The sequence below is a fragment of the Cynoglossus semilaevis genome, chromosome 18 (assembly GCF_000523025.1).
Source record: "Cynoglossus semilaevis isolate Cse_v1.0 chromosome 18, Cse_v1.0, whole genome shotgun sequence".
In the NCBI taxonomy this organism is placed as follows: domain Eukaryota; kingdom Metazoa; phylum Chordata; class Actinopteri; order Pleuronectiformes; family Cynoglossidae; genus Cynoglossus; species Cynoglossus semilaevis.
The window spans coordinates 10937458-10964117 of NC_024324.1; the positions used below are offsets into that span (position 1 = coordinate 10937458).

The following is a 26660-nucleotide window of genomic DNA, read 5'->3' on the forward strand; positions in this document are numbered from 1 at the left end:
AAAAACTCCAAAAACATGATATCTGAACATGTGAAAATATCAAGTCCTCTTTATTTTATATCAATAAGTAATGCTCCCTATTTTAATACATTCATTTGAAATATGTCAAATAATTGTTAATTTTTATTAATAGTTTCTTTTGATAAAAATAAATATTTTCACAACTAAAAAAGGTTGGTTTTGTTTATTATTTATTTAAAATGTGACAAAAGCTTGATGAAAATAAATCATGAAATTTTGTTTTATTTATAAATTCAGCCTAAAATGAGTTAATATTCTCAGTTAGCTACAAAACAAATTAAGGCAAGCCTATAAAAAGTGAATTGAGTTTTGCCAAAGAAACGGTCCAAAATATATTGGAGAAAAAAAAGGAGCAAAAACAATGGCAAAGGTGTTTTAATATATTTATTCATTTAATTTAGAAAGTAGCCTTAAATGAGTGCATTAGTGGTAAATGTCCTGCAGAGGTTTGGCAACATTTTGCCAAATAATGTGGTGATAAAAGTCAAAGGCTACACCATGTCTTTCACAAGAAGAGTTTTCTCTTGCTTGTGCTCATTGGATATATTTCTAACAAACATGTTTGGCAATAACCTTCCATCTTGAACAAGTTTTGGTCAAGACAAATGAGCTCATTTTTAGTCATTTTTGAGAAACTTTTATATTTGTAGACTTTTTCAGGAACTTTAGTTTACTATGTTGCTTATAATCAAAGGTTGACGTACCTTAAAAATGTCTTATGTTTAGGACATTTTCACAGGTTGTGCACGTAGATTCTCCAAGGAGTGCTTTGTTTGTGTCTGGGGATTTAGGAGTACTGTATCTTACTGGTGACGGGTCAGACCTCGACAGGCGTAAGTAACAGCTTCAATGGACATTATCTCTGTCACAGCCATCACTACTCCACTTCAAAATCACAGTGACTTGTCCCATCTCTGGTCAAGGCTACATCACATGTGAAAATGTTGGCAAGTCAAGAATGAATCACACAAATCTGACAATTTTTTTTTTCTTAGAAAAGCCTGACAGTTTTATTTTTCTCTCTCATAAATAACACTGAACAAGCATCGTACAGTGATAAATATTTATATTATACACTGTAAAACTGTCTATTACAAAATACAGTATATGTATAATGCACTTAATACAGGTGGGGAAGTATTGCATTTCACAGCACCAGACCAGACCCTACATTCACCCATTCCACCGGTGGATGTCACACAGCTCTCGTCCTGCAGGACAAGTGTGCAGTTATGTCCAAGTTCAGGTGGTGTGGACTTCTATGAAACGTACTTCCCTCAGGAGTCTGTTGTTGCATAACTAAATCTAAGTTAAAGAGAGCCTACCAGAACAGAACCAGAGCCTTTGTCTGTGGAGTTTTCAATAATGATGAGACGTGTCAACACTGGTTAAGTAAAACTTTTTTTTTGTGGCTTTAATACACGGCACAAAGTCCACATTCAGGTCCAACCGTCTGAGCACAACAGCCGCACTGTTCACACTTCATTTGGAAAGTTGTGGGTTGAAAGCCCACATTTACGCAATAACTCAATAAAAATAGACATCCAGTTTTAAAAATGGAATGGTAGCCAAATTAGGGGGCGCGGCACAACATTAGGGCACATAATTTAAGTTTTGTTTCTTTTAAAGAAAAGTGGATTAAATAAATAATGCATCATTTACACTAAGATTTTGTTTTTAGCACATGACCTTTTGAGCTTTTTTGCATTAGTTCACACCAGAAAAAATAAATCTTTCAGGAAAAACAGCCATTATATGTTCTACATTTACATGCTCAGATGACATTAGCGAGGAGAAAGATTAAAATATGTAACCTCACCACTAGAGGCTGCCAAATCCTACCCAGTGTGCCTTTGCCATAATACTTGTGCTGTTGTCAAGTGTTATTGACACGTCATTGTAGGAATGTTAAACATCAATGAACAACTGGTTCAAAGCTTTGCCAAGTAAAACGAGAATGCAAGCTGTTGTGTTCAGAAATGACCTCATCGCTCTTCTGCATCTCATGTGACACAAAAACAAAATGGCTCAGTGACAGAAGGAGCTAAAAGGCAGGTTAAACACTGGGGAATAAACAAGGGACTATTAGGTCTCTAATTCAGCTTTTTTAAATACATCTTTTCAAATAGTTCTCAGAAACTGTGGGTGAGTTCACAAACATCAGCTGATGATCTTGTTGGTAGGACTTCTATTTTTTATTTATTTATTTTTGCTTCTTACGTTTGTACATTATTGCTAAATAGGGCCAAAATGTGGCCATTTTAACAAAATTCATCCCAAAACGTAAAATAAACAAAACAAAATAAAAAAAAATCAAAGAACTGTTCAAATGGAATGTGGGCAAACAAGAATGAGATTAAATCCTCTGGAGCCCTTATTGTTCCTCAATCAGAGTTCTTTGACTGAGGAGCAGCATCGCAATATTTCATGTGTAGAATAAAACAAAGTACCACATTCATCACCTCAAGTCCTTGTTTAGTTTGTGTTTGATTGTCAGCTTCTGAGACACATCTGTTAAACATCTGAACAACCAAACCCCAGACGCTTTATCCTATATACAGTCAATGACGAAGCCAGTGCCAGGGCGCCTGAAACTTTATCATGTTATGGCACATGAAAATATAACTTCTTCATTTCACCTAGCTTAACGGTACATTACCTATAATTTATAGAATTAAACACATTTTATAGACTACATATCAGATTTGGACGAAGCCACCAGTGAAGCCACAGCTGTAAACAACTCCATCTTTGGAACCAAATGGTAAAAGGAACATCAGTTACATTAGAAAGAGAAAGAAAAAGTGAAAGAGAGACATTGTTGTATTTTGTCTTTTTTTCCTCTAAACCGCATTTATGATTTGAGTTATATTGATAAGATTAGTAATTAAAACCTAAAACCAAAAAAAAACATTTACCAAGGCTAAAAATCAATTGCTTGTAACTTAGTGGCTTTGTCCATTTCCTGTATACAGTCTACTTCATATTAGTTTTTCAGCACAATAAAAAGTGACATTCAGGCATTTATCTTGCCCTATCACCCATATATTGCACACTACTGCCGGAACTTTAACCCATACCTGTAACACATTTAAACCGAAACAAAAAGAAGATGTAAACCTAAACAAATGACAAATATAAACAGGACAGTTAGAAATCAATTTGAATTCCAGCCGGTGATTCTTTAGATACTTCACGCTGTTTTTACTGACAGCGAGTTCCTGGCTGTGTGATCTGCTCAGCTCTGGTTTTTGGGGCCTCAGCATTTCTAAACAGCTCAAAAATAAAGAGACGTTAGGAATTAACCGTGTGAAAAGACGAAAATAACACTGACGCCTTTGTTTTTCCTTGTCGTTAATTAGAGCTCAATGTCGACAAAAAAAAAAAACAGATGTGGAGATGAGACAAAAGTGCATAGGTTGGCGTTTTTGTTGACACAAAATGATTCCTTGGTTGACTAGAGAGCTTCCCATTGCACATTCATAATGTTAGCAGGCAGCTATTGGCCATTTTTCACTCATGCACTCTGTCAATCTGTCTCTCACTCACTACTGCTGCTGCTTTAATCCATAAACATTATTTCATTGACATCTCTCGTAACAGTGTTACTATTAAGTACCTTGATGGAATTAATAATAAAAATGCCTCACTTTTCTAACTCAAAACTATATTCATCCACACCTTACCGTAAAGATGCATGGTCCCGCACTAAATAAAAACAGTACCCACTAAAGAGACAGACCATGGTTTTTCTGCCAGAGCGATGGGGAGAAACCCACCACCGATGCTCGATGCTTCCAGATCCAGCAGGTTCCCACTGGTCAAACCCCGTCTCACCGCTGTAAGCAGCTCAGTAATAGGAGCAACCACTGCAGGCAGCGATTGGAGGTCACACCACATTAATACAGTTACCGCTGCCAGCCGTCGTCCTCTTGCTGCAGTAGCTGAAGTTGCTGTGGTTGCTGGACGACCCGTTCATGTGCGACGACTTCAGCTCCATCTGACACGCAGCGATGGCGGCGTTCAGCTCCACCTGAGCCCGGTGTACCACATAAAACATGAGGCCGATGCTGATGAAAATCTGCATGACAAGACACAAGAGTTCAGATTGTTTGGTTCAAATGCCTTTTACAAACAAATTGACGCAATTTCTTAAAAGATCAATTCAAAGTTTAAAAACAGTGTCTGTGTCATAACAGGATTGGTGAGGAACCAGAAAAACTGTCAAAATGTGTAACTTTTACGAATGCATTAAAAGAAAAATTACAAAAAACAAATTTAAACACTATTTGAATATCATTAATAAGAATAATTTAATACCTAAAAATCAAATATTTATAAGTAATTAATGAAATAAACAACCTACAACGTGTGTACCATACAGTCATGTAACTAAATGTCATGGTGTGTCCTCAGCTGCTTCAGGTTTTTAGACACCTACACAGAAGTTTGAAGCCTTTGACAGACGTGACCTTAAATGTTAAGTTAACAACAGTCATCATCCAGCAGGTTGTACCACCTTGTTTTAAGGGTGGAACACCTGACAACCCTACTCAAACATTGTTCTACAAAAGAAAGAAACACATTAACAGGTGTGTCACCAGCTGCCCCGGCTGAACATCACCATGTACCTGCAGGCTGAACACAAAGTAACCACTGATGCTCTGCTCGGCGATGACGTCCTCCATGGTGCGAAGTGTGGTGCCCAGGTAGGAGTTGAGGAGCTGAGTGGGCAACAGACCCACAGAGGAGGCCACCAGGTAGTTTGGCAAGGACACGTCTGTGATCTGGAGACACAAACAGGAAAAGGGGAAACGAGAAAATAAAAACATTAAGGACAAACAACAGTATAACGTTCAAATGATACATCACATATCTATTAAAAAAAACAACGTTCATTACATTACACTGTTTGTAAAAATTGATATCAGTTTTTATTTTGATTAATTTTAATGAAAGTTTCGAAATTAAACACGACTTGAAATAACATTTTAATGCAGCTGAACTAAGGCCATCTGCTCCAACCTAGACTTCAGTCTTATCATACTTCCAACTCAGCGTCTGATTTCATATCTTGACACAAACAACCAAAAATACTCTGGTGCAAGAGTCACTGTCACATCGGATTATGTGATGACATCAGCTGATTCTGGTGGAGGCTGTGTGTGCATGTGTGTGTGTGTGTGTACATATGACCTTGGCACTGTGGCCATAATGTGGCTGATAACGGTGTATCAGAGGCTGTAGCGTGTTGCTGTTGTTGCACTGCCTGAGCCAACATGTTATCAGGGCTAGAAGACACAGGTGTGTTTCTTCCCAGGTACAACCCATCTTTAATGCACACACTGAAATGCTTGAAAAAACACCCATTCATGTGGACTTGTTGAAGGGTGAACACTGACGTGTCCACAGTGTGTCAACACCCTCCAAACGCCTTCAGCTAAAACCATCTGTGGTATGTCACTCTCTGAGCTGCAGAAAAAAAGCAGTACATTCTCTTCCTCCCAGTCATCATCAACCCTGAGTCGTGAAGCACACGTCCTCTGGTCTCTCTTCCCCTCTCTGTCATCTAACAGCTGTCTCTCAAGAGCAAAGGCAGTTGTTGATATTTTTATACCATGTGCAAAAAAAAAATCCACTGTTCCTTCCTCTTGTTACCTAAAGCCTGTGTATATCGACATGATCTGCAAATCTAAGTGAAAACCATCCCGTCCTGGGAAAGACCTGATTTATTTATTATTAGCCTGAGAGGCAGACCGTGTAGTAGATGTTTCTTTTTTTAATCTCACACAGGGTTCATCACTTTGTAAAAAAACCCCAGAAAAAACAGTTCATGTCAATGCACAAGGCCCGAGAAATGTGCAATAAACATCAGACCGTCGCTGCTTCATTAGCCCATTATGACAGCAGAGGCATGGCACCAGTCCAGCAGTAATAAAGCTGTAATAAAATACATGTGGCTGTGAATGTTAACTTCATCCTCAAGAGGATCCACTGACAATATTCCTGAGCTGGCCTGTTGGTCTGCTAACTGCTGCAGTCTCTCAGTCGTTTTAGGTTACCTGCTATACTGTGGCCACATCCACTTCAGCGAAAAGAAGCGGAGGGCAAGGTGAAATGTAGCCTCACTCGCACAAAGTGCTTATCAAGGGCAAAGCAGACAACACATAATTCCACTGTGAGCCAGTGCAGGGCATGGAGTACTCACCCGAGGTTGATTACACCTTGGGTATATACCAGAGTTACACTATCTGACCATCTTAGTAACAACCATGAGCCGAAGATAAACGTAGGGGCGTGGGCCCATGATTAGACGTTTAACCATTATATTAAGTAATTGGGATTCTAGCTGCGTAGTCTCTGGTTTCTGTAACATAGAATCAGTTAAAAAAAGAAGAAACAACAATCTTCTTATTCATTCTCAAAGGGATGTCTCACTAAATGGTTATGTCTGATTGTTAGTCTTTAGAGGCAATGTTGTCTTCCTGTTCATTTCATTCTATGTAGTCAGGATAGTTTTTTTCCAAACTACCTTTTTGGTCATTTTAGGCAAATGCAAAATCAAACTGAAAAGGCAAAAACTGTTTATACCTTTAAAAAAAAAAATCTATCATCACCACTTTGGCAAAGCAAATAAAAACTTTATAGATCCTAAAAATGTATTAAATGTAAACTGTAGTAATATATATTATATCATATTATATAGAGAGAGATATATGGGAAAGACAATATGGGCAGTGTGCTCCTGTTCTGCCACACTTTTGAACTTTTTATTCATATTTATTTGTTTTTGTTCACCGTCACCATGTAAACAGCAGCTGCTCAGCTCTGTGTAAAAATATGTTGATTCATTGACTTGAGTGAGTCCGACTCTGTGCCTCTCTTTTCAAGCTTCAGCTATCATCCACGTTTGAGATGGAAATTTTAACCTTTGGACACAGAGCTACGTGTTACCCAATGAGTCACGCATGAACCAAAGACCAACAGAACCCAGCTGGTTTAAGAAGCTCAGGCAAAATCTGCTCACAATGTTTAGTGTAGCCGCAGTAGAAGATAAGTGCTGTCCATTCTGTTTGTCTATTCTTAGTTACTTAGACAACAATAAACATACTTAAAACTCATTTATGTCCAATATTTTTCTTTTCTTATGAGCTGAATAAAATGACAGAATGGTTTTCAAACATAATGCAAGTCCCATTTAACATTTTATGACTGAACAACTATTCTATTCTGCACTGATATTTAAATGAACAAGACTAATACTACTAACTATCCATCACCACTACATGTTCAGAGCCACAGGCCCTGGGACAGAACTGGTTTGGCTGCATGGTTTCTTTATTTGTATTGTATTGCTTCCTGCCTCTGGCCTGGGCCTCAGATGTTCCAGAAACTACCATTCAAAAACATTCCTCAACACTGTTCTGACCCTAAACATACTGTAACATACTGTAAATACATACAAATATAGTCATTACAAATGATGCCTTGTTTGATTTTATATCTAATCCTAACTTTCTTTTAATGATGAAATTATTATCTTTAGTTAAATCTGATTCATGTCAAGGGGGGAAGTTTTAATTGTAAGAGGTGAAGATCAGGTTGACTGGTCTGATTTTACAGTTTAATATTACCAACCAACAGTTTTTAGTTGGTCTTACCAACTTTGAAAGTTTAACAGATTTTACTGCTGTTTTTACCACATAATATAATGTTTGGTCTATTTTTACAGTACTATGTTGGACTATTAGTAGATGACATGTAATATCCGTTTGAAATATTTTGCTAAACGTCAGTCCAAGTAAAGATAGAAAGATTATATAACATGGCAAACAACACTTTGGTATTTGGCATTAAAAGCAAAGTGCAACTAACCAACCAGTGTAAATTATTCATGGTAAGATTGAAGGTCGGGTTAAATGCAAGACACAATTGAAAGTATTACATTTGGATTTAAGGCAGTCAACATTTAAAGTGGTTCTTTATGTTGAGCTTGATTTAAAAACTAAATTACTAAAATAATACTAATACTAAATAATATAATATCACATATAATATATATTATTATATTACTAAACCTGTGCTCTAAGGTTAAGCTGACTTTATTAACAATAGTATCAGTGTTGTTGCAGCGTCTCACTGAGTGATTGTTTTCCTCTTTTCACAGTAAAGGCAAACTAGACAGAGACACAGGAAGTGCTGCAACAACAGTGCAAGTCAAATTAGACCTGGCAGGTTTGATTTTGTTTTCTTTGTTATCCTCAAGTATAGCAATGACTCCTGCTCTTCTCATGGCAGAGATGAAGACGTTGTTGGTTATGTAATTATAGAGTTGGACAATAGCATTTTCATACTCACCGAGAAAACTGCATTCTGAAGCCCAAATGGTATGGGTGTGAGTCTTGCTAAGGCCACGATTTTGAGTCCGCTCCCTCCTTCCACCACTCGTATGACAGCACTGAGCTGTTCACTGCTTCCAATTTTGTTCAAAACCCAGTTAGTCAATAAGCGTTTGCACACCACGTGCGCTACAAACGTCCCTATTAAAACTCCCACCATGACCAGTCCCATACCCAGCACAAAGCCGTAGAGGTAGCCAGCTGCCACATTAAGAACGATATATCCCCATCCACAAGGGAAGGACACAATAATCAGGCCGACTATAAAGAGGAAGGCTCCGACGAGGCTGTCCAAACTCTCTACCCACAGCAGAAGATCCTTGAGGTATTGGCGCACCAGGGCGACGGAGGAGAAGCAAATAGCAGTCAGGACGCATGCCAGCAGAGCGCTTTTGAAGCAAAAGGTGGTGATGCAGCACGGATGCCTGAACTCTGTACTGCCGAAGCTAGGCCCTCCTGCTTCGCTGACCTGGAGGTCTCCATCTGACTTTACTGGGCAAGCCCCTCTCTCATCAAAAGCACTGCAAATCAGAATATCAATCTTGTCACATTCCTCTGTAGCAGACCTCTGCAGCCAGCGATTCAGCTGAATCTGTGCCTTCCCCACTGCATGCTTGACCAGCTTGGAGAACAGCTGTACTGTCGTGGCCCCTGACCCTGACATAGTGGCCCTTAAATAAGGACGGGGGAGTGTCTGTCTTGGAGACAGATGTGACGTCTTAGGTCCAGATAGTCTTTAAATCCAACACAAGTCCATGGTTTGTGGTGTTGATCTGACAGAGTTTGTGTGGGACTAGGTGTTGAGATGAAATCTGTCACTCTCCGTGGCCATTACACAGGTCCTATGATTTGAAGTTTATCTTGGGTACAATAGATGGGCAATGTGCAAGTCCACCAGCTGCAAAGTGCCAGTTTTATCGTCCTTGTTCGAAATGGTCCCCATATTCTAAAAACTCTATCCTCACCACCTGGACAGGGCAGTGTACGAGTTCTGTGAAAGCAGCAGAAAAAACAGTCAGTCAGTCAGTGTGGTGACCCAAATTAAACACAAGAGCAGTAGGGCATCATTAGGAAAGTTCACTGTCATCGTGACACAGTGTAAACAAGGTAGAGAATAACATCGACAGTGGTATTTGTTTAATAGATACCCCTGCAACTACACAGCTTGTCATTGGCTATTGGATTACCATTCCCTTTCTAGCAAAGAGAAATCAGCAATCACTTTAAGGTCGTTTCTATTAATACATTTTCCCACTTTAAAGTCCAACAACTGGCATTTTTATATCTCAACTAGTAAAACAGAGATTGTGATATATAGGAAGACGAATGCAAAGCAGCATTGGTAACTCAGTTTTTTATTATTGTACGGGTTTTTTAATTAAAATAATTTACAACGTCACTGTATTTCTTCCGTATTCCTAATATGGTGTAGCTAAAGCAAACGCTGCAGAAACGTACCAATATAACGATATTATTATTATTATTATTATTACAGTCGGGCTAGCGTTTTCTTTTTGGCAAAAATAAAGCAAGGCTAACTTACTACCGTCGATAGCTAACTAGCTCGCTGAATGGATAAAGTCCTCGGATGCATTTCGGAGAGTTAAAGCGCCTACATCCAGCTCCTCTTCGTCTACACAAAATGGGCAACAGTCGGATGTGTAGTCGTATTTTAACTCCTTCTCCAGAGTGTTCGTGTCGTCCCTCTGACTCTTCTTCTCTGCAGCTACTGATGTCTCGGTAGCTCAAGCTCTTTCACTCCGACCAACTGTTTGTGTCCCAGAATGCCAAGTAACTCCAGCCCACCTGACCGACCGTGGCACCTTTTCAACCAATCGGAGCCATCCTGAAAGTCATCGCGAGAGTTAACCAGGACTTGTGTTTGTTTTGGATCATTTATATTTGCTCGGCGTTGTTTGTTCAAACAGAATGCAGTGCCACATAAGCAGAAGACTATTCTTACGACACTTTCCTATTTTTATGTAGTTTAAATTTTACACAATTGTGTGTTTTTAAGGTTTTTAAAATCAACTGCGTAATGCAGAAGACATATTCAAATGATTGTGAACGTAAAAATGAAAAAGAAACAATGCAATCGTCCCTGTCACACTGACGTCAAATTTTTATAACATTTATCGTCATAATCTATAACTATTCTAAATATTTCGCTGCCTTATTACATGTTTTCTCAGCACATGCCGCAGGATGGCACTGTTATACGCCTTTTGCAGCCCAATCTTAGTGACTCGAATGGTAACACTTAGCTGAGCTGCAGATATTTATGAGCTGTAATGATGCCTGTTCCTACAGTGTGATTTCCACACAATGTTATTGGACATATAGAATACAATTACAATTTCTGCTTAACAGATAAACAAAATGCAGAATACATACAATTTCCATTTACTTGCTAGACTTTTAAAAAGGTTCCTGAAAGTTAGAGACAGGAAGTATAATGATAGTCCTTCAAAATAAAAGCAAGCGCATTTAAAGAGTAAGCGATTAAATGCCGTTTTATTACAGAGCACATTTAATTATCAAAAATATAGTAATTATTTACATTTTGAACACGTGTGGGTAAAACACTGACTATCATCTTTGTTTTAGCACATGTTACTGTTGATGCATTTTTACATCGGAAACGTAGTGTGTTTGAGTTACGGTTAGTTTGACAGTTCATCTTCGAGTCCGTGTGCGTGTGTCTGTTCCTATTTAAAAAGCGCACACAGTGACATTCCCCCGCAGTTTGACTCCTGAAGACATACCGTGGATAAAGAATGGATTGTTCAGAGGAGGTTCAGTCTGTGACCGAGGAGGCGAGCACTGAGCTGGAGCTAAAAAAGGGAATGTCCATTTTCATTGATGTAAGTATAAACTGTTCCGTCCGTACTACAATTATTTATATTCACCAGGAATTCTCACAATGGCATTTATGTGATTCTTTTCATACGAGTAAAATATTTAAATATTTTATCAAAAGGCTTAGTACTTGGTTTTTTATATAGGATTGAGAATAATTCATTTTATTTCAGTTTACGCAGGGCAGAGTTTATTATCTGATGGAATTTATTAATTTGACAAGTCAATTCGAACATTAATTAAACTACACTATTTAAATATTTCCAACTATCTTTCGCTCTTCAATACTTGTTACTAATGTTAGTAATAATACCAATAATAACAACACATAAGGTTTATTTATAATCAATGACAACAACGGCTGTGGTATGAAAACAAGTCAAAAATTAAAATGGAGAAAAGTCAGTGATATTTGAAGAAATATAAGAATTTAAATTAAACTTAATTTCAAAAAACAACAAAGGAGGAGTGTCCACAGTCTGGTCCAGTGGCCAGTTTTTGCACATTACTTTTTTTCCCTGTAAATATTGTATGGAAAATATCACTGTTGAATGTGAACAACAATCGCTAAAAGAGTTGTGTGGAATAAAGATTCCATCATGGCTGCATTTCTGTTGGACCTGCTGCTGCATCAGTCAGTGCAGCTAATGAGGTTCTTCAGGTGTTTCTCTGTGCGGAGCTCCGTCTCCTTTGCTGCTGCTGTGCTCAGATGTCTGTCAGTGTATCTGCCTCCTAATTGCATTTCCCACATGCCTGCACTCTTTCATTACATTTGCCTTCACCTCGAAACCTCTGCCTCCAGACACACAAGTGGAAGCACACGTGGGAGGAGAGATTTATGATAAAAGTAGAGCGTAATACCCGACACATCAGGTGTCTCTCTGAGGTAGAACAGGGCGCTCCATCCACATGAGGAGTGAAGATCCACAGGGTCTTGGTTCTGTTATTTCTCGACATCTGCTGAATGTGTTTTTTTTTCTTTGCATCACTCTGCACACGTACACACAGACGTACTCTCACAGATCCTCGAGTCTCCATTTGCATTAAGAAAAATAGGATAAAACGGCTTGACTTGCTGAACGACCAAACACAGTATACATTTGACAAAATAAGGCAAATCTTTGGATTTCACACAGAGACCCTTGGTCCACTCTGCCTTTCATCTCCTCTGATGTGTGGCACAGGACTATAAATAATTTAATCACATGCTGCTTTTTGAGTGTGTGGGATCGATGAGCTCCACCGACCCACCAAATTATTTGAGCTTTGATGATGTGAAACCTTTGTTCTCACTCTTGCTTTGTCTTCCTTCTCCTTACAGATTTTACGGAGAGCTGACAAAAACGGTGAGTGTATCCCGCCACCCAGCTCCTTGGAGTCGCACGTCTCTCTTTGTCGTGTGTCTTTGAGAAATGAAATGAAATGTACTTTCTCAATGAAATTCTGACCATGACTCTCTGCTGATACTCTGTCAGTTGCCATGGAAACAGGCCACTGACCATGCCCAGTGGGGCTCAGTTTGTGAGCTTTAACAAAATAGACAAAATAGACAAAATAGACGCTGATGTTTGTCTGTCGTTACTTAGCTTTTATCATGGAGTTTTGTGGCAGTTCACACAGCCACCTGCTGCTGCTCTTCCACTCCAGTAAAACAAAACCAGGGCCAGACCAGAGGGTCTGAATTTAATTTATTTTTGTTTGATTTATTTTTCTGCAGTCAATATGAGGAAAGTCAAAAACAGAGAGATTTCATGACTCACAGGTGTCGTGTTTGAATTAACTGAGTGAGTCATATTTATGTAGTAAACGCCGACGGTTCTGTTATCCATGAAAGGACCAACATTTGATCCAGAATAACAGTGGTACATCTGACAAATGTCACGTACTGTGGACTGTGACTCAGTAACTCCAGGTTCAAAGACATTTGAAGATGTCTGTAAAGACCTAACGCTCATATTATACAGATATTTATTATAAATGACTAAAAATAGCCGTTTGGAATTCATTATCAACATGACCGACACACTTCATTATTAATTGAATGTCTCGCGCTACGAGAGTACTGGGATCTCATTAAAGAGGATTCCGATTAGTTCCACATGGTTGTTTTTAGACTCCCAGTGACTTTGTGCTTGATCCACAGTCGTGTGTTAATGTGTTCCATTTCACTGGTTAACTGATCAGAAAATTGGAAAGAATGTCAGAAGAATCCAGAGTTTGAAAATGCATCAGGATGAAGGTGTCCTCTTTCCTGGAGGATGTTTCCGTGCACCTCGACCGTCCTGACATTTTTGTTGACTTGTTTGTTCTCTGTCTCCAGACGATGGAAAACTCTCCTTCGATGAATTCAAAGCCTACTTCTCTGACGGAGTCCTGACAGCTGAGGAACTGAAGGAGCTCTTCCACACAATCGATACCCATAACACGGAGTAAGTCAATGAAAGGTCTTATCTTTATTCCACCACAGTTGAGGAGAGTCAGGTGAGGTGGTTGAGATACTCATTTCCGTTCGTCAGTAGCGTTTCTTTTGACGGCAGTCTGTAATTCTCTTCTTTCTCTTGTGCTTTTCTTTGTTGTTTAATTGAATTATTGATCTGCCTTTGCAGTCTGCTGACTGGTGGCAGTTGAATTACAAGCAAACCTTGTAGAAATCTTTGACTAAAAGGTTTCCAGGAATAGTTTAGTATTTAAGGCAACACACTGTAAAAGTGGCATGCGTTCTTGCCTAACAGCAAGAAGATCACAGGTTTGATTGATTTGTTGAATTGGAAACTCTAAATGAACCTTAGTATGCCTTAGTGTAATCTAAATTTAGAGCACCAGTTAGTTACTTAGTATTTCTGCTCTTTCGCTGTCGTGGGTTTTTCTTCTGTTCCACTCCTCGGCTCCCTCACTTGTCCTCTGTTCAAACTCCTTGGACGTCTGAGCCCTCAGACGTCCATTAGAAACAGCCCCCAAAATCTCTTCAGTTGTTTCTGTTGAAGAATTCATCGAGGCTGATGCCCCTGGAGGCAGACAACTCAGGAACATTTTTCATGACATATTTCTCTTGCTCCCATTCGTCTTCACAAACGAACTCATCAAATCCCAGTCTGTCCAGGAGCAATTCAGCTCAGATGAAATATTACTGTGCCACTTTCATCACCTCAGAAGCATCTGTATTTGATCGGTCGTTTTTATCTCTCTCTCTCTTATCTCTCTGCCAGCAACGTGGACACAGATGAACTCTGTGGTAAGTTGAGCCTTCACCTTAAAACTGAGCTTTCAATGGATTTACTTCACAGTCAGTCCAGAGCAGCATAGTCTCGAATGATACTTGACATTTCCCTGCCTAAGCACTGATCCATTTTAAATGCTGGCTGACCAAACTGCCACAGGCGGTGGCACTGAAGTGTCAAACTGACGCTGCCTCACACAACATCAAAAGCCCTGTTTTATTTCTGTCTTTCCGTGGTGAAGAGTATTTCTCCCAGCACCTCGGTGAATATGAGAACGTGCTGGCTGCCTTAGAGGACCTGAACAAATCCATACTGGCAGCCATGGACAAGACAAAGAAGGTAAGACCTCAACACGTGAGATTAGCATTTATTTACAGCTTATCTTCTAATCTTAGCATTTCCCTATTGTGTTTATTTTTCCTATGTAGATATTCCATTGTATTGACATGTTTACTTCTAGAATGTTTTGCTTTGCTTTTTTTCAGTTGTTTTAAGAAGTTCAACTGCATATAGACAAACTGGAGCCTATTCTGTGCTAATTACCAGTTATTTTCACGACATATTTTGAATTATTTTGCTAATTTCAAAGCTAAGTAAATTAGCACACGTGGCTGTCTTTTGGTATAACATCATTGGCACCAACAGTAGCATGTTCTTTTATGTTGTCATATTTGCATACCAATACCTTTTTATCTGACGTGGAAAACTCTTCAAAGCTGAATGGCTTAGATTTATTGTGTAAAACAAACCCATTCTTTCACCCAGTAATTACTTTTATATGTCATTTTATTATAATGTATCACAGGAGGAACATTTCATTTGAAATACTATATGAATTTACACCTTAGTCCGGTACGTACTGCACAACACACGTGTGTCAAGCATCACACTGATATCACACATTGTGCACATAATGATGATGATGAGAGATGTTTGATTTACTCACACTGTGGCCTGAGCTTTACGACTCACTTCTCTCCCAGCATGCCTCTGTGCAGCCCAGCTGGTTTCCTCAGATCACCCATTAGTTACATTTTTCATCACAGAGTGAGCAAGGATGACCGAGGGCTCCTCCCTCCAGCCAGTGAACAACCATGGACAAAACATTAGTTACATCAGTTTCTCCTCATCTGTGTCGTAGCCACAGTAATGAAGAAGGACTTCAGACAACAAACCTAAAGTACACATGAAGTACACATAAAGTTCAATGGATGTTTACTACATTTTACTTATTATATTTGTTACTGGTTCATATTGTAAAGGAAACACAGACATGCTGAACTGGACTCAACTTCAATTTGCATTCAAAATGCAGCTCTAGTTGCACATAATGGCCACAGAGGGCGCAAAAGCAATCATTTCGTGGGCAAGTCCAAACATTAAATGAACTCAGCCGTGGGCTCTGGCACATACAATCACGTTATCATTATGCTTCTATGGAAAGCATCCAAGACAACACCAAGATAAATATTTCACAGAGAGAAAATGGAAGCCAGGCTAAATTTTCCTCTTTAGTTTGTTTTCTTGGAATCTTGTTCTGATAAAAAAAAGAAGCAAACAAACAAGGATAATGGTGTATGATCAAAAGAGGTAAAGATCTCATCTGGGTAAAAGGGTAAAAACGAACCATTATGTGAAGCTGAAAATGGGAACACATGTCTGCTTCAAACACAGAGTGGGAGTCGCATCAATCATTTGTCAGAGGTGGCCTTTAATTAGCAACAGAACTGGGTTTCATAGATCAGCCATAGAACTGTACAACCATAATTTAAAATGAATAGTTGACCACCAGGGGTCCACCTTGCTGGACATTGGAGAAGTTAATCGAAGGTGCTTCTTACTTGATTTAATTTGTAAATTTACTACAGTCAGATACATATTTGAATGAATATATATACATATACATATACATATATATGTGTGTGTATATGCATTATATATATATATATGATGACATGAATTTAAAAGAGTGTAGATTTCCAGTCAGCATACCTGTGTAGGAAGTCATGTGCTCTTACTTGGCGACATGGGCCACATCCACCCACACTGATTACACATATAAATACTGGCTGGGGAACAAATATGTTGAAGAAAGCTAATTTACAGCCTAAAAATAGTTTTCCCTCGCTTCATATGAAGAGTGTTTCTCCAACAAGGTTGGACTTCCACCAGCGCAGCAGTAAAGTGAGCCACACAGATCAGAAGAGGTATAAAAATCAAAATGTGCCTCTAACAAAGCACACGTTTGACCTTTTGTTCCACAGAAAGTAAAAGTTGCAGGTGAAAAAAAAACACACACACACACACACACACACACACACACACACACTGGTGCAGATCACAGGAGGTAATCTATGTTCAGACCAAAGACAGGAGACGACCTTTACCACTTTTGTTGTGTGTGACTCACTTTCACTCAATGAATATGTATGTGTATGTGTATGTGTGTGTGTGTGTGTGTGTGTGTGTGTGGCCGTAACAATGTCAGAGGATCAGACGAACCCTAGGACTGGTAACGATCCGGGGTTCCTAAACTGCAGAGAGAAGGTCCTGAGTGTTGTTGTCTTTATTCAAGGTTGTTTCCTGTCACAGTTTGGAACGAGCTGTTCATTCTCAGGTCAAATGACGTGACGCGGACCCCGGGGAAAACATGACACTAACAATCTGCTCTGTATTCTGGGGGAGCTCAGACTCCGGCTCTCTCATCAGGCTGTGCTTCTATTCCAGCTCTATGCAGTCGTCGTTCGCTGGTTTGGCCTCGTTTTCTATCTTAGATGTGAATTTGGAAAAAGGTGGAAAAAATTGTTTTAAATTTATTTCATCAGTTGATAAAGTATTTGATTATTCCTTATACTCACTTTTGAATAATAAAACTATTTTGGGCAACACAAGTTGACACCAATAGGGTGGACTATTGGTGTCAGTTTTGTATGTTCTCCTGAGAACGTTGTTTGGTTAAATAGATTTCCTACCTCTGAAAACTGTACATTTTGTTAAAGCCTAAGACTCTGACTTGATCATTTACTAGTGATCCTGTGATATCTGGTGACCTCCCTTTCCTTCTCCTATATACAAATAGACCTGGTTTGAGGTCGGTGAGTCATTTACGTTGGTCCGACACAGACTGAGATGAGCCCATCTGTTCCAGCACAAACGTACAGTATGTGGAGCATATTTCTAGACTGCGTCATTCCCCTATGACTTCCTCAAAATATCACTAGAAGTGCAATACAACATGGACTACTTCTTACCACAGTCACAACTTCACATGTTTGTCTTTGAAGCTGCAAAAAGAAAGATTCACTGCATCAAGAACTTTTTTAGGAAAAAAAACCCCACAAAACTCAAAGGCTTTTCTATGTTTCTTGGATAAAAAGAAAATTATTCACAGATTTGATCGACAGCAGAGCGTGTTGTTGGTCAAACACGGTGTTGGGAACAGAATCTATCTTTCCTCTCTTCTTATCTACGTACCTTCCTCTTCTACTTCTCATCTTCTCTCCCCCCTCCCCTCCCCTCCCCTCCCCTCCTCTCCTCTGCAGCAGTCTTATGTAATCTCTTCTAAATGAATGCAGACATCTTTAATTAGCAGGAGACGTCTGGACGTTGACTGACTCCTGGCTGACATGTGAATCTTGTCACAGCTCCTCTTGTTTTCTCTCATTATTTTTCCTTCTCTAATGTCTCCTCCGCCCCCTCCTCCTCCTATTCCTCCTCCTCCACCTCTCCCTCGTGCTCATGTTGACTGACAGGATTACCAGGAGTCCACCCACCTGGAGCAGTTCGTAACCCGTTTCCTGCTCAAGGAGACGACCAATCAGCTTCACTCGCTTCAGAGCTCGCTGGAGTGTGCGATGGAAACCACAGCTGAGCAGACTCGGCAGGAGAAGTAAGAGCAGAGACCTTTCAGGACCTTCAAAAACCACACACAAAAGTGGTCTTTAAAAACACACTGCAGATGAAATGAATGTACTGTAAACTGGCATCTATAATTACAGTTCTCAAATCCATCACATTTAATAATGTTGGCCAGAGCTTAGGCTCTAATTTACATCTCACACTGGAGAATTAAATGCTGCTTTGTCCAAGGTGCCATTTAACAACACTTTCCACAGACACAAATGTTCCACTGCAATCCAGCAGATATCACTGTGCAGATGCATTCTGGTGTGAGAATATCACACAGAAAATTAAAAAGACAGGCTAGAAGAACAAAGTGTTACAGAACACACCTGGATCCAAATCCTGACAGAACAACAACAACAACAACAACAGATTTGGTGGTGTTTAACTACATATCTTTTCTAACACATCTTCTTAATTGTTTTAAGTCATTTTAACTTGTACATATTTATTCTTTTATCAGTTTTGCTACGTCTGAGCCTAACCCTCTAACCTAATCTGTTACATAACAGTTGCAATTGGCCGATGTTATTTTTGACTTTCTTTACCATTATTTCATCTATTGCACAATTATTTGATGTATCTGTTATCATTGGGTCAGAAAGTGACCCAATGACAACAGATACATCAAATATGCCAAGTTAGCTGGTGTTAGCTTCATTTGAAATGACCGATTTTTGAGTCTGTTCTCTCCACCATCCCTGTCTCTTCTCACCTCCTCTGAATCCCCCCCCCCTCCCCTTTATTTTCTCATCATGTTCTTCTACTGTTTGTGTCCCTGACTCCCAGAGCAGCTCCATCTCCTGCAGCATCCATATTTGACCTTCCACTCTCAAGAAAGTCCCCCGTGCGCCTGAATGCAATCACTCTATTCTGCCACACATCTCGATGTAGTGCTGCTTCTCTTGTGGGTTTAAATTGGTTTCCCTGGTAAAGTTGCAGTGAATGTGTGAAGTGGCTGCACCAGCACAGGCTGCTTTTCACTTCTCAGATGTAAATAAATGGAGGCATAGGAAGCAATTAACAGTTTATTATGTGAGCTGTTATTGCACAGATGAAAGGAAATGATTTTTTTTTTTTGCAGATCTCGATTTTCACTTTGTAGTTTGAAAATAAGAAAATGTCCAACCAATATTATTTGCAAAGTAAATAACACAAGTTCTACCCCCAATTCAATCCTTAGAACCTGGAATACTTCATACAAAACTTCCAATCAGCACGGTGGTGCTGACCATGGTGCTGAATCCAGATAAAAACATGTTTTCCTGCTGCAGGGACTTAATGACACCCTGTCACTTTATAGTGTTTACACCTGTCTCAGATGTCAAAGACCAGGTGTTGTATATAAACAGTACAAGAAAGAAAAACGTCTAATAATTAGACTCATTTTCAAAATATTAGATAATAACAGTGGACTATTTTGCATTTGTTTCCACAAACAAATAACCTGCAGTTAACTTCCTTTGCCTTTTAAGCATAATGAGCAATAATAGTAGTTTTCTCCATAAAATCAGAATAATGTCAAGCACTCACAGCACAAATAATTTAACACACAGTATACGAGGGAATTCACCTGCTTCCACTTCCACATCCCTGCAGTGACATTGAGGTTTCATAAACCTTTGAAACCGAACAACTTGACAGCAGGGAAGAGAAATCTCAGGTGGCGTCCCCCTGTGGCAGCATGGAGCAGGTCACTGGCATCTCCACTGATCTCAGACAACATGGCGTGCACATCTAGAGACAAGATACATTTAGAATCTCTAAATGTATTCTCAACAATCTTATTCAGTCCCAAGGCTGCAGACTTGTGCCCCTAAGTTTGATTTTCATGTTGCTGCACACACGGACACAGACACCGCTCGTCATTATCCAGACTTCTAATGTGAATGCTTCACATTCAACAACCAACCAACAATAAAACTCCACTTTCACAGTGACGTGTCATGGTCGCTGTGACTCACACAGTTCTCTTGCATAAGAAACCTCTCCTTTAATGTGCAGCACTTCACAGCAGTGACTAAAAAAACATGTGTCTGTCGTCTCAGCTAACTGCTAACAACCAACGTCAGTGATATTGACATCCAGGGTCATGATGCTTAAAGGTACCATCAAACACAACAGAGTCATTCACTCCAGAGAGCTCTAATTCTCTACGCACATTTTCTTTAATCATTATTTGTAGGCCACATCTGTTGTACGATGATCGCCGCACAAACTGCAGAGAACAAGGTCAATTACTGTGCTTCACTTCCCTCAGTCACAGCTTTTCAGTTATTATTGACAGTCATTATGGGACACATCTGCGGTGCCATTGTTGCACCTCAATGAGCAAACTCTAGAACATTGAGGTCATTTTGATATGAATTTGACAACCAGTGAAACCTGTAAAGATGGAACAACACTGCTCTTTTTAACTGTCCTGTTTCAATGACAGACTGGGTCCAGTGAAGCCCGAGGTTCTGTCCATCCAATGGTCCGGTCGTCGCTCCAACCGACGCCTCCAGAGGAACAACAGCCTGTCTCCCAATAACCCGCTGCTAAGTCTTGTCAACTCAGGTGAGCATATAATTCAATGATGCGTTTGTACAACATGTTCAGTTAGATTTGACTGCGTCCACCTGGTAGAGCGCCTCACAGTGTTTGGTCTTGGTTTTAAAAAAGGAGCAAAGGAAGTAAAATGGAATACTTATGTACTTATGTATTTCATGTAAAAAGTTCTCAAAGTCGTTGTTGTTTGCAAAGTGGCATTCATAATTAAAACATTTCTAAACTAAATAATAATGAATTGTAAAACTGAAAGTCATGTCATGTGAGATTGTCTCCAGCTCCCCCGCAATCTTTAGAAAAGATGAAGTGGTTAGGAAGAAATGAACGAAATTCAACAATTTTAGTGTGGTTATAAAAAAAAATGAAAGGTGGGTGGAGAAAGAGAAACGTGGGAGCAGTTAAGGCCGAGATGGGTATTAAGTATGAAATAAGATAAGGTTTCCTGGTTGAGAGACTGGAGAGTTGAAAACCCCTGATCTACTTTGTTTTCTCCCAAGTCTTTTTTTTATCTCCCCCGTTTCCACCTCTGCTTCATCTGTTCTTTCTCATCAATTTTACTCTCCCTTTGTTCCTCCAAAAGCGTGTCAAAAAATGAAAAAACAGCCTCGACAAATGCAGAAATATTTTCACCTGCTTCTCCAGTTTTACACTGTCCTCAAAGAACTAGCTGTGGTTGCTAGGCAATCCACGAAACAACAGCAGAGGCAGCAAAAACTTCCACCACATTCCTCAAAGGCTCTGTACTGATGGACCGTCGTGTGTCATGTGACCTGCACTGTATACTCAACCACTGAGTATTTGACTTAGAGAAAAAATATTTGCAGCATCTCTGATTCCGTCAGTGTATTGTCTACTGTGTCAGTTTCCAACTGTGTGTTTTACTCCAGGTCTTTATGAGGATGAAGGTCAGTGGACGGTCCAGGTCAACAGACTGCAGAAGCTCATTGACCGTTTAGAACAAAAGGTGAGTTCAGTGTTAACCCTGTTTCCACTGCAAACATCTGAAGATCAACACCATGAAGACACAAACCCTTTGATGCGAACAGTTACAGAAGTGTTACTAAATGTTACATGAATCCATGTTCAGGCTTCAACAGAAGGACAGGAATAGCCTCCAAGAGTCTTATGCTCATCTACGAGGATTAATTACTGTTTGTGTCTTTATAGGATAATATGACCCATTTTCTAAGATTTATTGTCCGTTATTGTTGTTTTTTTCCCTCTTATCTCAGGAGATTCGTCTGGAGCCTGCAGAGGAGGAAGTGCTGGAAAGCAAATCGGTGCGTCTGAAGACTTTCTTACTGTCTATCTGCAGTGACTACTTTTTTTGTTGTTGTTCTCTGGTACGATGGAGCAGTGATAAAAGGAGGCCACAGTGATAATCAACTTTACTGGTTGTCATGGCAACAGCCAGGGTTGAACTTGTTGAATTTAACCCTGTTCTTTATCTCCATCTTAATCCTCCTGCTCTAACACACCTTATGTATGTATTCTAGACAGTGACACGTCGGCTGAAGCACTGTATACAACGGCTTCACTAACACACTCCTCTAGCACCACTGACAGGAGTTTATTTTTCATTTCGTTTCATTTCATTTCGATGCTAATCAACCTGACATTTTCACAGAGGCCGGTTAGAATCCCATCCCATCAGTGATTATGGCTGAACACAGGCATAAAGAATAGAACATGTCACTCATGTCTCATTAGTAATGTGATATACGACACAGTCTGTGTGGAAATCCATCAACATGTAATTGGTTAATCACTCTGTGTCACTGGGAATTAGTGGGCTGCTGATAGAGAGAGACAGAGAGACAGAGAGACAGCGTGTACATGTCTTTAACAGGCTGTGAGGACACAGTGTGTCTACACTTACAGTCAGGTCAAATAGGCCTTGAGAACGTTTTTATATTTAGTCTTCGTTTTTGAGGAAGTAGGAAGTTTGGAGGTTCTGATGTAAAATTGATTCCAGTTCACCATACAGTGGTTTAGGTTCAGGGTAGTTTTCCCTCTGATTTACCAAACTGGTCAACATGAGGACAGTTAGGTGTAAAATAGTTTCTTTTAGAATTGAATTAAGACAAGATCTCCACTCTCAGAAAGACGTGAACTCAGAGCTCCACATGGACAGTTGGGCACAGAAAAAAAGACCAGACACCAACTCCCTGCATGAAAACACAGGTCCCCTCTTTCTGAGTCCTCATAACCACAGGGAGACAGACATGTCTAAGAACCTCCTCTAGGAGGACATTTTGAAGTGGTCCCAAAACAGAGACCTGAGGTGTTCTGTCAGTCACAGGCTCACACATGAATTGTTAACACACACTCTAGGCCAAACTATTCACTTTGCATTCCCATCATGCTCTCTGCCTCAGTAAACAGCGTCTTGTCAGCCAGAGGACATTATAAGCAGACGTTCTTCTGTCATGGTTTTTTTACCTTTACAGACGATGGTGCTTTTTTCTCTCTCTCTCTGATGTTGTGTCACTGGGACGACACACCTGAGCCAAGACAGTGGCAGATGTTACCAATCTAACCAGCAGACGTCCAATCACACACTTCGTCCATGTGAAACGCTGCTGGAGAAAAAGAAGCACAGTCAGACTCTCACAACCAGAATAATCTGACCCACGGTGTGTGTGTGTGTGTGTGTGTGTGTGTGTGTGTGTTTACAGCACATCCTAATAGTCCAGCGGCAGCTCTCAGTGCTGGAGGAAGAGCTGGAGGAGTTCCGTTTGGCCCTCAGACAGTACATGGAGTGTGCCTGCGCCCAGACTGGAAGTCTCCAGTCAGTAGAACTCTTTCTAAAACGTTCTTCATCTCTGTTGTTTTCTGCTACGTTTGCTGAGTAAGAAAGAAAAGCAAAAACAGTTTATTTATGAAGGGTGGTGGGAACTGACAACAGGGTCAAGTGTTCCTGCTGTGATCATCTGATGTGTAGAACTGTATGTCCTGGTAAATCACAACTGGAATATTAACAAATATCGGATATTAAGAAATATAATCATTTATGAAAGATACATTATTGAGTGTTTTTCTACCAGGTTTATTTTCCCTCAGAAACACATGGATGTATTCTGACAAGAAATGGTATAAAACATAAAACACCACACAGTTAAAGGACTAATTGGAAATGTAAAATGTACAAACATACTCTTGAACATCGATCTCAAATGTTTGAATCTTTCTATATGAATTCATCAGAGGTGAGACTGCATGTTTACAGCTGAATTCTATTATAAGCTGGTAGTTAGCCAGTGTGGTAACGTGGAGCTTCAGTTAAAGCCACTACGATCTAGGATCTTTTTTTTTTTTCCCACTGCCTTTCTCCTCTTTATGAATGACTCCATTAACTCCGTCTGCAGGCTCCAAATTGGTTCATTTGTATCAAAATCTCATTTGGAAAATTCATGACATCATTAAGAAAATTGAGTCTAACGTGATGAAACATTGAAAATAGAGTCTGAGCCCCCAGCGTGTCTCATGCCCGCTGGAGTCTTGGCTTCTCGTGTAAATACTTTAATAGACCAGCTTTGAAAATGAGTTAGCGCTTGGGGCAAAAATATCTAAATGTGACCCTTTAGTTCTCATGACAGGGGCTTAATAATGTCTATGTAAAAATATCTAACAACATCACCATGGGAGACATGGAATTATCATGGATTATTTAGATTAGATACGTTGTAGCTAAACAAGCAGTTACACATATATTCAAGATATCTATTTATAGTTAAAATACCCTAAAGTATAGGAACCTGGAACACAACAAAACTTTTTTCTTCAGCTGAAATTTAAGATTCATCCTGTCAACATGTTCACTCTGAGGCCTTCACACTTAATTACCTACCCATAAAAAATGCAAGAAAAATTCTTCCAATTCATTAAAAGACAGTGGTTTTAAAGCGTTCCATGTTAGTGAGTTTTCATGGTCGAGTCCAGAGAAGAATTCCGATGGGGGCTTTGTAGGGGGACCTGATGTAGCACACTAATTAGTAACTGCATGACATGTGCCCTGTCTTGTTTTGCATTTGGCAGCATTGCAGTTCAGCGGCTGGCCAATGAGTCACGCTTCATTCTCTATGAATTCTGGGAGCACAACAACGTGTGGAAGAAGTGAGTTTTCTCCCTGCACCATATGCACGGTGACTAATGCAGCGTGATCCCCCATTCACACACAAATCTCGGAGTGTTTTCTGGGCTCAGTCTGAACTGATTGAGAGAAGTTGAGCTGGAAATAGGAAAATGATTAAATGGAAAAAGAGACACCACAAAAAGAAGAAACTGATGTTAAGAAAATTAACCTGAGATGATGAAAATAGGAATGTAGTGGGATAAAACTACACAGTCAAGACTCAAGAGTCTGTCAGTACTACAGCTCAACTTCACCTACTGAAGTATTCCTTTTACCTTTTGACACACTCTAATCACTGCTATCCAGCTATCAGCTGCCTTTATCACCCTAACCTGCCATGCATCCATTCCAGTTTCATCTATATTCAGATACAGAACTCCTGCTGATTTCCTCACATATTCTGCCTCATCATAATCCCAGTCCTGTGCCTTTACCACACTCACTCATCATACTGCAGTTAGCATTCTTGAGCTTAATGACAAATATATCAACTCTGTTGTCAAACCCTGGAGTGTACAGTACATCTAACCTTTCTCACCCTGACCATCCTGTCATTCAAATCAACACATATTCAGCTCTACTCTACTCTTTGTAGTCTGCCTGTCAAGTTTGTTTGTTTGTTTAAATCTGTCCAGTCACCTGCAGACCAACTACAGTAAAACCTTCCAGAGGGGGAATGTGGACTTCCTGGAAACACCTGAGACCATAACCACCATGCTGGTTCCAGGTGAGAACATGTTTTCATCTCCTTCAGTCTCACACAGATTTAGTTCTTTAGCCGCGGTGAAAGCTGTTTGTACAGGTGCACAAACCAAAGAAGAAGACTTTTTTAGAAACATGAAAACTCACATAAAAACGTACTTACTTAAATGCAGAGGTTCCTGTGTGACTGATTGATCACTTTGTGGTGTGTGTGTTAATATTGTGGTGCATCTCCTTCACAGCCTCATGGTGGGTCCTCAACAACAACTGAAACATCACCGATCACCACTGACTTGTACAGAGAGCAGTCACCTGTGAACACAGCAGGAAGTCGTCACGCTGTCCACACACACACACGCACTCACACACGCAAACACTCAAACATGCCAGAACACAACTAGAGAAGTCAAGGTGATTAGTGCTGGTTTTACGACCTCAGTGTTCCTTCATAGTTTGGTAGTAGATGTGTTTGTTTACACAAAGCTCTGACCCAGTGAGAAGCAATGACCTGATCTCTGACATCACCACTGAGTTTGACGTGACATCAGCTACAGCTCAGAGGAGCTCATGTGAAGACAGCGGAAAGTGTGTGTGTGTGTGTGTGTGAAGGAGAGAGAGAGGGAGAGGGAGAGAGACAGAGACAGAGATAAAGACAGAGAGAGATGGAGGTCCAATGTAACATGTATCAGTTGTAGCAGCTCATTAAACTGATATTCCATATTTATGTGTTGAATTATATGAAAAGAATTATCTGTTGGTCATTAATAAAGAATATCTATAGCTGTGTAGGCATCATGTTTATTGTCTCACCTGCAAACTTCACACAATGTTGCTACATCGTTTACTGGAAATAACATTTACAGTATGATGGGA

At 39.8% G+C, this 26660-nt stretch overlaps 2 protein-coding genes across 3 annotated transcripts; one reads left to right on the top strand and one right to left on the bottom strand.

Moving 5' to 3' along the window:
* Positions 1 to 3048: 3048 nt before the first annotated feature.
* On the bottom strand, positions 3049 to 10227 carry tmem64 (transmembrane protein 64). 2 transcript variants are annotated; one of them, XM_008331713.3, is made up of 4 exons: positions 10037 to 10227; positions 8380 to 9411; positions 4653 to 4808; positions 3049 to 4102 (listed from the first exon to the last, which is right to left on the bottom strand). In XM_008331713.3, exons 2-4 carry the CDS (start codon positions 9082 to 9084, stop codon positions 3911 to 3913), a joined length of 1053 nt encoding a protein of 350 aa, XP_008329935.1. In that variant the 5' UTR covers positions 9085 to 9411; positions 10037 to 10227; the 3' UTR covers positions 3049 to 3910. The 2 variants fall into 2 exon arrangements, with proteins under 2 accessions (XP_008329935.1, XP_008329933.1); XM_008331711.3 differs by having other exon boundaries at positions 9964 to 10226.
* A 729-nt stretch (positions 10228 to 10956) lies between these two features.
* necab1 (N-terminal EF-hand calcium binding protein 1) lies at positions 10957 to 26256 on the top strand. Its single transcript, XM_008331714.3, has 13 exons — positions 10957 to 11284; positions 12601 to 12625; positions 13600 to 13708; positions 14486 to 14511; positions 14739 to 14836; positions 18250 to 18386; positions 20838 to 20959; positions 21838 to 21914; positions 22183 to 22230; positions 23629 to 23741; positions 24989 to 25066; positions 25721 to 25812; positions 26030 to 26256. Exons 1-13 carry the CDS (start codon positions 11198 to 11200, stop codon positions 26056 to 26058), a joined length of 1041 nt encoding a protein of 346 aa, XP_008329936.1. The 5' UTR covers positions 10957 to 11197; the 3' UTR covers positions 26059 to 26256.
* The last annotated feature ends 404 nt before the right edge of the window (positions 26257 to 26660 follow it).

What these genes read in the sequence shown, in the direction of transcription:
- tmem64 (XM_008331713.3), bottom strand. Translation starts at nt 9,084, where the DNA reads ATGTCAGGGTCAGGGGCCACGACAGTACAGCTGTTCTCCAAGCTGGTC. An exon ending in TTCAGAATGCAGTTTTCTCG is followed by an intron (nt 4,809 to 8,379) that starts GTGAGTATGAAA and finishes TTGTGTCTCCAG; the next exon opens with ATCACAGACGTGTCCTTGCC. An exon ending in ACTTTGTGTTCAGCCTGCAG is followed by an intron (nt 4,103 to 4,652) that starts GTACATGGTGAT and finishes CTTGTCATGCAG; the next exon opens with ATTTTCATCAGCATCGGCCT.
- necab1 (XM_008331714.3), top strand. Translation starts at nt 11,198, where the DNA reads ATGGATTGTTCAGAGGAGGTTCAGTCTGTGACCGAGGAGGCGAGCACT. An exon ending in GGACACAGATGAACTCTGTG is followed by an intron (nt 14,512 to 14,738) that starts GTAAGTTGAGCC and finishes TCCGTGGTGAAG; the next exon opens with AGTATTTCTCCCAGCACCTC. An exon ending in CCATGGACAAGACAAAGAAG is followed by an intron (nt 14,837 to 18,249) that starts GTAAGACCTCAA and finishes GTTGACTGACAG; the next exon opens with GATTACCAGGAGTCCACCCA.